The 12232-nt window shown below is 57.9% G+C and overlaps 1 protein-coding gene across 1 annotated transcript in view; it reads right to left on the bottom strand.

Moving 5' to 3' along the window:
- Window positions 1-283: 283 nt before the first annotated feature.
- The window catches only part of ARHGEF10L (Rho guanine nucleotide exchange factor 10 like), a 48913-nt gene continuing 36964 nt past the window's right edge, over window positions 284-12232 (bottom strand). The window contains 4 exon segments of the mRNA XM_077312534.1: window positions 284-1364; window positions 1824-1946; window positions 5622-5796; window positions 11438-11586. Coding sequence (XP_077168649.1) covers window positions 835-1364; window positions 1824-1946; window positions 5622-5796; window positions 11438-11586 — 977 coding nt within the window. The 3' untranslated portion in view covers window positions 284-834.

Raw genomic sequence — 12232 nt, 5'->3', positions numbered from 1 at the left:
TGCTCAGGGGACCCAGAACACGGACCCCACACCTCCTGCGGAGTGAGTCCCTGCTGTGTACTGACTGCTCCGACTGGTCTCCCCTTCTTCTTCTTCTTCCGTCCAGGTCCTGCCTTCTCCCTCACGCAGGAGGGGGGAGCTGCCTTGTCCACCCCCAGCGCCTCCTTCAGACCTTTCTCTGCATCTGGTGACAGGAACAAGCCCCCTCCTGTGCTTATCTTGCAGGATTCTAATCCAGGCCCGGTGGGAACCGAGGGACCAGCTGTCAACGAGGCAGCGGAGCTGTTCTTTTTACTGCCTTTATTTCTGCATCTGAAGATGCACCAATATATACAGATTTAGTATTTATACAATGTAGTAATATACAGAGTTTTTAATTTTTAATATTATATATATATATATGTACCTATGTATATATTCACACATGGATATACAAATGCTCATGCCTTTTTCCGGAAAGAAAAAAAGAACATCATTCGTGAAAAATTTTCTGGTGGCTCCAAATCCGGCAGAAGCTCACCAGTTCCTATGCCGACAGGAGAGTCATCTTTAAAAACCACCGCCCGAAGGAGAGGGAAAGGGGGACCCAAACAGGGGATCTCGCATATGGAAAACCAGTCCTTGGAGAAGGGAGTGCACACGGGGGTGGGGGTGTGTGTGTGGGGGGAGGGAGGATAAAAGGCTGCCCCTCTTTGGGCAGATCAGGCGACCGCTCCCCAAAGCTCCTCGGGATGCTCAGAGGCAGATGCAGCCGCTGTCGCGGGGGTGCCAGGCGCACTGCAGGGGCCACGGCTCTAAGGCAATGCATTGTGGGAAGAAGGATAAGGGGGGGGGCTATAGCACCAGCGGGGCCTGCCACATGAGCAAAGTGCTGTCCGTCTCACTGCCGGCCGGCCATTGGCCGTTGGGGTTGAAGTTCCGGTAGCCCCGCCCCCCTGAGATGACGGCCAGGGAAGAGATCTCCTTGCGGGGAGAGTCCTTGGCGCACGGCCTGCTGCGCACCCAGACGTCAGGGTCGTCGGCCATTTCGTAAACGGATCCATCTTCCTCGGTGTGCTCCACGGCGCTCCCCCCGGCCGGGGACGGAGGCTCCCTCACCGAGAGCAGCTGGCCGGGCAGGTGAGAGGTGGACCGGAGGCGGTACTGCAAGAGGACGCCCTTCTTCCGCCTCTCTGGCGCGGGGGGGCTGCTCTCGGGGGCCACCAGCTCTGGAGCTCTGCCATCCTGCTTCTCATCTTCTGCGGACGGGGGCTCCTCCTCCCCGCCCTTGTCACTCCTCAAGATGTCCGGGGCCAAGGTGCTGAGGGCAACGGCCAAGAACGACACCGGCCCACAGTGGCCGTTGAGGGAGACCATGCCTTTCCCTGGGAACGCAAGCGGAAGTGGGTCAGACACGGCGGGGAGGGGGGCATCTTGAGCTGCCATGCTCCAGGTCCTCACTGGCTGGACCTCAGGCCTGGCTCTGCAGGGGCACTCCTGCCTTCAGGGCTGATCCCTCCCCCCCCCCCCCGGCCCATAAGGCTGCAGCGCTCCCTCAGTCCAGACAGCCCCTCTGGGGAAGGGGTCGTGCCTCACCTAGCTCTTGGCCTCTACTTGGTCACAGAGCCTCCCTGCCTCCACCTTTAAGCCCCAGATCTGGGGGCAGAGCCCCACACGCAGTTCCGACAGACAAGATGGCGGAGGGGAAAACCGTCCTAAAGGGAACGGCCTTGCTTCCAAACAACGTCTGAACAAAGGAAGCAGGCAAGGTGGCTGCTGGCCAAGAGAGCAGGTGCCAGGCCTTCTGCCCACCAGCCTTGGCATCCCTGTGTGCGGAGACTCACCCGTGATCTTGGGGATGCCCTCCAGCCTGGGCACGGGCAGGAGCACCACGATGCCTTGGTCAGTGCCAACCCACAGCAGGCCTTGGCAGATCAGAAGGCTGGTGACACGGACGTTCTTCTGACCTGGTGGAGGGAAGGCAAGGGGTCCTCCAGAGGGCAAGCGGACGGTTCGCCTCCCCTGGGTCCCACGCAGCCCAACCCAAAGGCACCACCGGAACAGAAGGCGCCAGAGAGCCCCCAAGGGACAGGCGGGAGCCAGGTGGGATTCCCTGGGAGAGAAAGGAGGGCCCAGTGCACCCGCCGCCAATGAAAGCAAGGCCTTGTGAGGGCTGGGGCAGGGGGTCTGGCACCAGAGCCCCCCACCCCCCCACCCAGGCCGCAAGTCCCTTTCCGAAGCCCGGGTTTTGGACATTCCCTGGGCGCCAGTCAACAAGGAGCAGCTCAGGTTGCTTCTGGCTCCGCACAGGCAACAAAGTGGGTAAGTCGCTGCTGTGAATTAACATGTTCTCGGTGTCAGGCCAGATTAGCTCCCTGCTCCTGATGGGCCAGGCCCTGTCTTCCTGGCTTAGCAAGGGAGGCTGCGGATGGGGAAAGGGAGGCTGGCGGGCAGATCGGCAGGGACACCTGTCTCTGGAGCAGGCACGGGGAAGGGGGGCGGGGGGCACAGCAGCAGAGGCGCATGCCAAGGAGAAGGCCCCACGGAGCAGTCGAGAGGACATCCATGCGCAGCACTCAAAGACTCAGGGGCTTCTCCAGGACGGAGAAACAGGAGCGTGCAGCATCGGCTTCCGCAACCGACAGGCCGCAGGAAGCCTCTGAATTCGGACCGCTGCGTCTAGAGCCAGATGGCCTGAAGCCCCAGAGAGGCTGGAGCCCCCAGGTGCAGATCCAGAAACCGACCGAAGGGATCTTGGCCGAGAGAACAGAGGCCTTAGGCTTGGATTCAAGTCCAGCCAGCTGGGCTTCTGCAGGCTCCTCCCACGGTGAGGGCCCCTCCTAGAGCCCTGCGGTCTTGGCCAAGCAGAGACCACGAGGCAGGCCAAGAGGGAAAGAGGCCAGCCAGACCGGCGGATCTCCTGCAGGGTGGCCACTGGGTCTGCGCTCCGAGGAGCCCCACCTTGGGAATGATGTTTAGGATTCCCCTCACGCCTCGCACTCTTCCCATTAAGCCCGGGGATGCAGTGGTGCATTTTAATTGCAAATTAGCTTCTGAAAGACCAGGAGAGTTGTGGGGAGAAAGGAGATGAAATCGTCAATAAAACAAGGTGGGAGCTGGAGAGCCGGAGGGGGAGGGGGAGGGGGAGAGGAGTAATTGCCAGCATTAATAGTTAAGAAGCAATATTGTTCCCACCAAGCAAAGCCCCGTTAATGCACACAGCTGTGGGCCCGGTGGCTGGGGGGAAGCCACGTAGCCGTCTCCCCACCCCTAAGCCACAGAATCTCCCCTGGCCCTGGCCCGTCTAGAGGTACGGAGGCCTTCCTGTGGGCTGTAACCACCTTTGTCACAAGCCGTGATGGAGCCTGGCACAGGGGAGCGTGTGCAATGGCTGCGCATGGTTGGTGAAACCTCTCCTGGATGCCATGAGGCACGTGGGAGGCCGGAGAGGGGCTGCTGGAGAGAAAGAACACCCCTCTCTGCCCCCAGACTCCTTCTTGCCCTGGGGCATGCTGGGGAGAGGGCTGTGGATCAGTGGCAGAGCCTCTGCTTGGCATGCAGAAGGCCCCCAGTTCCGTCCCAGCATCTCCAGCTGAAAGGGCCAGTCTGTGTGGACAAGACGGACCTTGATGGACCGAGGGGGGACCGATCCAGCAGGAGGCAGCACGGGAGCGTTCCCATGCCCCCTGGCCGCTGCGGTCAGTTCCAGACTGGGGGGTGGCTGCTTGTGGGCTCACAACGGGCACCACGGAGAGTGGAATTCAAAGCCCACCCCAGCCACAAACCTCCTGGCACAAGAGCCAAGTCCTGCTCCTTGACAAGGAGGTCTGGCTCAGCAGACAGACTCAGGGCATCGTTTTAATGGCTGCAATTGGCCTAGCATTTAGGCCACTACGATGTTCTGATGCCTGGGTGGGGAGCCATAGGGATTTCCGGCCTCCAGGCTGCCTCAGTTATGGAGTGACCTTGAGCCAGAAACACACCATTTTTCTCTCTCTTTAGGAGCCTATCCATCCTTACAGGGTTGTTGTGAAAATGAACAGGGGGCCAAGCCTCCACTCTCTGTCACCTTGAGCTCCTTGGATTGAGGATGCAAATGCCACAGACAGAAAATAAAATATATGGCCCTTCATGATCTTAGCTATGGTGACAAATGAAAGATGTCCCCCTTTCAAAGGGGGGGGAGGCAATCTAATGGCAAATAAATATTTTATCTCAAAGACTTAACATCGCAACGTCAGACTCACTCAAGCGATATATCTGCAAATATACAACTTTTAAAAGGCTGGGTCCCTCTACAAAGACTTTATTAATGGCCTGTCTAGTTAAAAAGGATGAGAGAGCTTAAGTTCAGAAATGCATTAATACCAAAAAATGCTCACGCTGAGGAAGGAGAAAAGCAGCAATAAATTTTTTAAACATGGCCTTTTTTTTTTAAAGGGGGGGGGGAGGATATAGAACACTTTACACGAATGGTGCATTTAGTGCTAATTACACAATGACTCTGAGCCGCACTTGGGAAAGAGATATCTGAAAGGCTCAAGGAAAAATTGAAAAGATTAATGAAGAATTTATGACGGCTTCTTTGGACCATTTTGTATTGCAATGCTGCTTGGGAATACGTACAGTGCAGAGGTGACCGGAAGCACAAAAAGGGGATCGGGGGGGGGGACCCCAGTAGGGACCCTCAGTTGGCAAACGGCTGCCTCTCACCGCCCCCCCCCCCCCCAAGCAGGGAAGGGAAACATACTCAGGCCCAGAATCCTTATACCCTCTCAGTGTCCAGATCGTTCCAGACTCAACCACCTCTCCAAAGATGAGATTGCTGCTCCAAATGGGGCTTCCACCCTGCAAACAGAGCCATTTGATGGGGCTGACAACAGAGCTCTACAGAGGCCTGGCTGAAGCTTTATGTTAAAGTATTTCATTTCGCCATTAAAAACTTAGCAAAGATTTAAGATCCTTGCAAGAAAACTTTGATTAGTGAGCCTAAAGTTGACCTGCTATTTTTTAGGATGTTTCTGTCTTCCCTCCCTCCCTTACGCAAAATCTGTTCTTTGACCTCCTTATCTCTAAGCAATCTTATCGCATTCAAGGGGTTGGTCGGTGCCATATTTGTCTTTCAAGGAAAAAAGTAAACGGTTTGTTTTCCTTATGTTCCTCTTAGGAATGTGGAAAGTACTCCAAGCAGAAGACAGAGTAAATTATGTTTGAGAATGGAATTGTTGAACTCAGACTCTGACCTCTTTGCTTTGTTTTAAACTATTCAAGAAGAACTTTTTATCTGTTCTTTATGCCATCTTGGGCACTCAAGCTCACATCAGAATGAAACGGACGTCTTTGTTAGAGAAAAGCCTTGAGTGAATCTTTTTCTCTCCCAGATAAAACTTGGGGGAAGGGAAGGGGATTACGCCAGAGTTCTGAAAACTGCCGAATACTTTCCAAGACAGAAGGAAAATGAGAAGGAGAGGAATACAATGACCAGCCAACGGCACAAAACAGAGCACAGGAGTGCAAAAGCAGGAAGCTAACCTGGAATTAGCCATGAAGCCCGTGAAGGAGAAAGGCAAGCAGAGGCACCTAAGCACAGGTGGGGGGCTACTCTCCCCAGGGAGTTTGCCCCGCCCTGAATTCCGCCTTACCTGGCAGGGCAAAGGTGGTCCGGGTGGCCACGTTGATTTCCTGGAGGTGCTCCAAGGTCTCGGTATGGAAGAGGCGGATGGAGGACCCCGAAGAGAAAGCCATCCAGACCCCGCTCCCAGCCTTGATCATGTGAGTGACGCTGGCCCCCTCCTCCGGGTGGGCTTCAAAGGTGTGCTGTGGGGAGGGAGAGAAAACAGGCAGAGGATCTTGAATGGGAGCGGACTAGGATGGGAAGGCACTAATCCAAAGCTCTGCGCCAATCCAAAAGAAGACGCTTAAACTCTAAGCCCCACACTCCCAGGCATTCATCTGGAGAAATCTTTCAGTCTTTGTTTTGCTACCCTCTGAAATCAGGGAAGGCAACTCAAAACTCACATTAGAAGGCACAAGAGAGGCTTTGGTAGGGGGTGAGCTGCTTAAGGCATCAAAGGAGACGATGGGGGAAGGAGATATCTGGTTACCGGTAGCTAGCCCAACAGTTATGTCCGGTCATCCCTAAATGCTTGGCCATCTTAACAAGCGCACCTATCAGGACCTGGGTCACTTTGGCAGACAAGAAAGTCACAGAACTTGAAAGCTCCCGAGAAAGGCAAGGGACACGGCACAAACAGCTCCACCAAGTCAAGAGCAAGAATTGGCATCCCGCCTTTCAGGAGTCTATCTACATCTACACCTATACCTATACCGATATCGATACCTATACCTATATAAAAATACAGAGCAGGGAATGGATTTTTGTTTAGATTCCACAGAAACAAGTCTCTTAGTGTCTCTGCTGAGCTCTTGAAAAGAGAGGCCTCATTCCACAAGGGCCTCCTAATAAAAGAAAGGCAGAATCAGGTTGACTGCAGAGACGGCCTCTTCAACACGCAATGACCCAAGAGCTTAATCCATCTGCCTGTCTCGTCTCAGCTGTTTCCTTGCAGGCCCCTCACAGGCCTTCCATGGCTCAGAACAAGAGCATTGGGTGGGTGGGTGGGTGAGCCCTAGTAGGGCTTCAGTCATCCATCACAAGCAGCAGCAAAGACGGAGAGAGTGCCTCTGAGTACATGCAGAGTCCACCCACCCACCACCGCCCAACCTGTGCCACCAAGCAGCTTTTTACTGGCCTAAAAAAGGAAAGGAAAGGAAAAGCCTGGCCATTGCTCTCTGCAGGTGGGTGCAGGGGAGGAATGATGCCCAGATGGGGAGATCGGCGGAAAAGGAAAAGGGCGCCCATACAGCTTGGGAGGTTAAAAATGGGCACTTCCCCACAGTGGCTGCAGTGTGTCAGGAGAAGGCCTGGAAGGGGACAAAGGGAGCCTCACGCTGACTGGCAGGGCCCCCCAGAAAGGCATTCCCTCCCCTGGCAATGCCCAGAACTGACCTGGGCACCTCTACAGGCAGGGCATGGTCTCCTGCTCCGGCCAGGCCCTCAACTGGGTGCTGATTGCTGCTGCTGCTGAGTAGGGTGAGGGGCTGGAGGGCTCCTTCCAGGCAGCCCAGACAGACAGAGGAGCCCTCAGGCCTGCCGGTCTAGAAATTGCTCACTGGGGATGGGGGAGAAAAGCTCCGCTTGAAAAGCTATCAACAAGCAACGGGGGGGGGGGGGGGGATTCTCCTGCTCGCTTTCTCTGGCTCTGACCTTTTGCTGCATTACAGATTTCCCCTGAAGGGATGCAAAAGAGGCTGGGCTGGAAACGGGATAAGTTGCACCGAGCGGCAACTGGCAAGACGGCGGCGGCTTTTGAAGAGCTGCTCAGCGGCGCTAAAATCAAGGACGTGCTCAAGGTTGGCAGGCTGGGCTGTGGGGGGAGAGGAAGGCAGCCCCCCCCCCCTGCGCGCTTCACAGACTCTTTCCCGTTCTCCAAAGGCTTCAAGGCCACCGAAGGAAAGCCTGCCGGAGGGCCAACAAGGTGCAGGTGGGAGGCAGCCGTCTCGTGCTCAGCCCAGCACCTGGCCCACAGGCCCTACCTGAACACTCATCCAGCACCCCTGGTGGGGGCAGGGAGGGACCCAAACTGGCCACTCCCCCCCCCCCCAGACGCAAGGCGGTGGCATGCCTTGAACTGGAGGCCTCTCCCCTCCTCCTAGAAGACCAGGCTGGCCCTGATTTGCCACTCAGGAAGAACTGGGGAGAAGGACGGTTCGCTCAAGTCATTCAATAGTTTATTTATTCATGATGCTTTTGGACTCTGGGTAAGATTTTGCTGCTGAAAGATGCCATGCGGGGGGGGGGAGGAAGAACACGGTAATGACAACGATGATGCCAAAGAAGACGACAATGAAGAATCCTACGAAGGAATCCTACAAGTCCCAAGAACTTGGACGGACCTCAAACTGCAAACACCACCCACCAGTCAAGCGCCTGACTGTCTTCATTCATGATGGTTTTGACAGTAGCCTCAGCTTGCTGGCTTTGCATGCTAAAGAGTTCGTCCCATTTCTGCAAATGCCAGAACAAACAAGCAGAAGACCCCCTCCTCCCCTGGAGGCCTGGCCTTCCCTCTCCATCCCCAGAGGAGGACACTAGTGATCCCCTGTCCCTTTCCTGACTGGGTCGAGGGCTGATCCTGCCCAGCTCCACCCTCCTCACCAGAATTCCTGTGCCGGCATTCACTGTCCGGCTGCACCCCTACCCCCCCCCCCCTCCCGATGACCGGCAGAAGACTCTTTCCCACCCCTGTGGCTTTCCAGGGAAGGTCCAGGACCCAGGTGCTGAGTTGAATGCACTGTTAGCACCCAGGCCGACGCACAGGGCCCCAATCCCCACCGTCCTGTGCTGCTAAGGCTGAGGAAAGGGAAGGCAGGTGACTCAAAGGCTCCACAGCTGACTACATTTTGGGCAAATGGTTGCCACAAGAACCCACAGGCGCCTCCAGCCAGCCAGCCAGCCAGCCGGCCCCTGTGATGCACAGCTCCTTCCTCCAGCTCCAGTTGCTGCTGCTCTTCTCCCCATCCTTTGCAGGGGGGGCCCTGAGCTCAGCATCAGGGGCTCAAGACACCTCCGAAGCAGCCCAGCCCCTCTGCAGCATCCTGGCTCCCAGCACGGCCCTTTATGGCCTGCATTATAGAATCCTGAATATTATATGGAAAATGCTGACACAACCCTCCCTGCGGCGGCGGCAGCAGCTGCATTTATGGACCTCAAAATGTCTATATAAAAACGGAGCTCCTATAAATCCTGCAAGGCCAGCAGGGAGGTATAAAAAGTCATTTTTGTATAGACGAGGCCTCAAGGTGCCAGCGTCTCCTGCGAGGGGGGGGAGGGGGGACAGGACTGGCACTGCTGCATCCGTCAAGGAGGATGGGGAAATCCTCTTGGCCTGCGGGGTCAGGGGCGCCACGACCCCCGTGCTGAGCCCCCTTGGCACAGAGAGCATCGCAGAGGGCCCTCTGCTGGCACTGCGCCCTCTTCTGTGTCAAGGGACCCCCCCCCCCTGTGAGGCAGCTTTGCACCCCCACCTCCCCCAGTCACCCGTGCTCGTGCTACACCCAAATAAGTAGGAGGCCCCAGTTTCTAGTCCTCTTCCCACCGCCTGAAGCCAGGAGGGAGGAAGTGCCAAAATGCATGATTTAGAAAAGGCAGCAGGAAATCCGCCTCCTGTCATTCCAAGAAGGCCCTGACCAAGGACAGCCCGAATTCCCAGTTGCCCCTGTGTGAACCAGCCTCGGGTCTGGCCCCAGAGACCACGCAGCTTGGCCCCGAGCTGCTGCCCTTGGGGAGAAACACACCAAGCAGAGAAGCAGCGAGCGCTCCAGGCCCAAGACCGGCCCCCTCCGCAGGGCTGAGTTTGGCTCCGCTTTTGAGCTGTGGCTGGGCAGGCGATAAAAGAGGGCTGCTGCTGCTGCTGCTGCACGTGGGAGCCAAGGAACCCAGCACAGCTGTGCAGAGACTTCCAGAAGGCACCAAAGATTTATTGATGCAAAAGGCTCCACACCTGGCTCCCTCCCACAGAGCGCATGTGCGCAAGCATGCGGAAAGCACTTTATCCGAAAGGCTGTGGATGCACCAGGCTTTGGCTTGCTAACCCTCCCCCCTTTTGCCTTTTAAAAGGTGCAGGGGGGCATTTGCTCCCAAAGGGTCAACCAGTGGAGAAGCAGAGAGGATCCCCCCCCAATACTGGCTTTCTCCTGGTGAAGCACCCGTGGGAGGTGGGAAATTCATTCATTGCTCTGGGAGATAATGCACTGGGGGGGGGGAGTCCGGGAGGGCAAGAAGAGAATCTAGGTCAGGACCATTCTGGGCACAGACAATGCCCATGGTGCCTGGGGGCAGACACTGGCCTCTCTAGGGGAACAGGACCCCCCCCCCCCAAGGACAAGGGAGAGGGGGCTGGGCCAGGGAAAGGACTGTTGGCCCATAAGTGGGGGGAGGGGCCTTCACACTTCGGAGCTATTTGCAAGCAAGAGCCCTGCACCAGGAGGCACCCATTCTGGGGCCAAGCGGGAGACGGGGCCCTTACTGCACTTGAAAGCACAAGCCCCCCCCCCCCCGCACACACCCCCCCTTGAGAACATGCTAGGCCAATGCAGAGCTTTGCCTGGCTCTTCCTGACCACCCCAGGAGAGAGGCTGCCAACTGTGCCTGCTTGACGGAGGGGTGACCTGAGGGGGGGGAGCGTCCTGCCCTCATGTTTAGCCAGAAAGGAGCAGCTGCTGACGCGTCTTCCTGTGGGGAGCACAGGCCTGACCACAGCGTCTTCGGCTGCCATCGGAATTACTCACCACTGACGCAGCCCAGCCCCCTGCCAAGCCCTCCGTCATCTCCCCCCCCCCCCTCGCAGGGTAATCTGTCTCCAAATCCCAAAGTCCCCAACACCGGGGGGGGGGGGGGGGGCGTTCCAACCCCCTGATCATTTCAGCCGCTCACTTCCTGCCGAGCGAGGGCCGAGAGCGGGCGGCAGAGCTAAGCAGCCAGCGCCACCGACACGGACAGAGGCCTCGTGGCCCGCAGCCCCTGCCCGGCACCCACGGAGAGCTTTCTGAGCCTATGGCCGGCCGACCTCCGCGGCCCAAGCAGGCATAGTCCGGCCAGGCCGATGGCGCCAGCCTCCGGGCCTCGTGAATAATAGAAGGCCAACGCTCAGAGGGAGGCAGCCGCTGCACAGCCGGCCGACCGAGAAATCTGCAGCATCAATGAAGATGCCCTGCGATCCGTCTCTGCTGCGGTTGCGGGCCCTGTTCCGCGAGGGCGGCCGGGGAGGCGGCTGCACTGAGGCGGAAGCACTGCCAGGCCACAGAAAGCGCGTCCATGCGGCAACAGCACCACACAGCGGCCGGCCTGGGGAGCTGTGCCGCTTCCTCCGAGGGCACTGACCTCTCGCTCTCTGCCTGCTCCGGCCCTTCTCAGGGGCAAAGCAGACCCCAGCCCCGGGACAGGCCGAGACCTTCCCCAAGGGCAGCGGGCACGCAAGCAACGTCAGCATGGGCCCAGCTCACCATGAAGGTCTCCTGCACCCTCCCACCACTGGCTGCTAGATGGGAGCCAATGTTCTCCCCCCCCCCCCCCGCCTTCCCAGCTCCCGCCCTGCCCCTCAGGCTACAGCCCTGCCTTGCCTTGCCTGGGACTGCTGCTGAGGCACAGAAATAGCCCCCTTTGCTGGAGACTCAACAGCCAGAGCTGCCAGGCAGCCTCCTCTCCTGGAGAGCCCTCCCTGAGCCCTTTGCCAAGAAGGCTCAGCCCCACCGGCCTTGGCCCAGAGCAACCACCTCCGGACTCCCCAGAGCTCGAGCGCAAGAACCCCGCCCTTTGCTCCCCAGCCAGCCCAGCCGCGAGCCAAGAGGCAAGGGGCAAGAGGCCGGGGCAGTCCGCCGTGAGCGGCAGGGGCCTTACCTGCGCCTCCAGAGTGGCCGCATCCAGCACGGTGACTTGGTTGCCACAGCTGGCCCAAACGGCATCGTCATCCAAGTTCAGCAGAGTCCGGACCGGAGCCAGCCCCACAGCCAGGCAGGTGGGCTCAGCTGCTGCATCCCAAAGGCCCCCTGAGGCGGGAAGGAGGGAAACATCAGGGGCCAGCTGGCAGCAGAGGGAGAGGAGAGGGCAGGGGCAGAGGCAGGTGGGGAGAGGGAGAGGGAGAGGGAGAGGGAAAGGAGGAGCGCCAGCCGAGGATCCGCAGGCCCCCATCTCTGCTGAGGTTTCTCCAAGGCATTTAGCCTCAATGGATGCAAGAAGAAAGACCGCAAACAACAACCACTGCTCGTTCAGCCGAAGAGCTGGCTTGTTTTGCTGGCGGTCGGGCCCTACCGACACCTCTCACCTTGCTCTGAGGAAGCACACCTTGCCAGCATTCTGCTGCTAACAGTTACTCACCCACACAGCTAGCACTGGGCATGTCAGGGGTACATGGTGTCAGCGCAGCGCAGCTCAGCCAAGAGAAGCAGGGAAGGGATACGCCTCAGCCCACCTCTGCAGCCTTCTGCTGATCAGGGAGCATTTCCCCAGCATAACACACCACACCACACCACACCACACCGGCCGGTGCGCTTGCGTCCCACAGAACAGCACATGGCCAAGTGGCTCCTGCACGTGCACAAGACCCTAGGGTTCACCCTCAAATGAAAGGATTGCGGGGGGCGGGTGTTGGGGGAAGACCCTTCTCTGTTCAAGGCATCTTTGTTTTGTTCAAGC

The sequence above is a fragment of the Paroedura picta genome, chromosome 15, assembly GCF_049243985.1.
Source record: "Paroedura picta isolate Pp20150507F chromosome 15, Ppicta_v3.0, whole genome shotgun sequence".
In the NCBI taxonomy this organism is placed as follows: domain Eukaryota; kingdom Metazoa; phylum Chordata; class Lepidosauria; order Squamata; family Gekkonidae; genus Paroedura; species Paroedura picta.
Note: the sequence above shows the minus strand (reverse complement) of the source record. Positions and strands in the feature narration are given on the sequence as shown.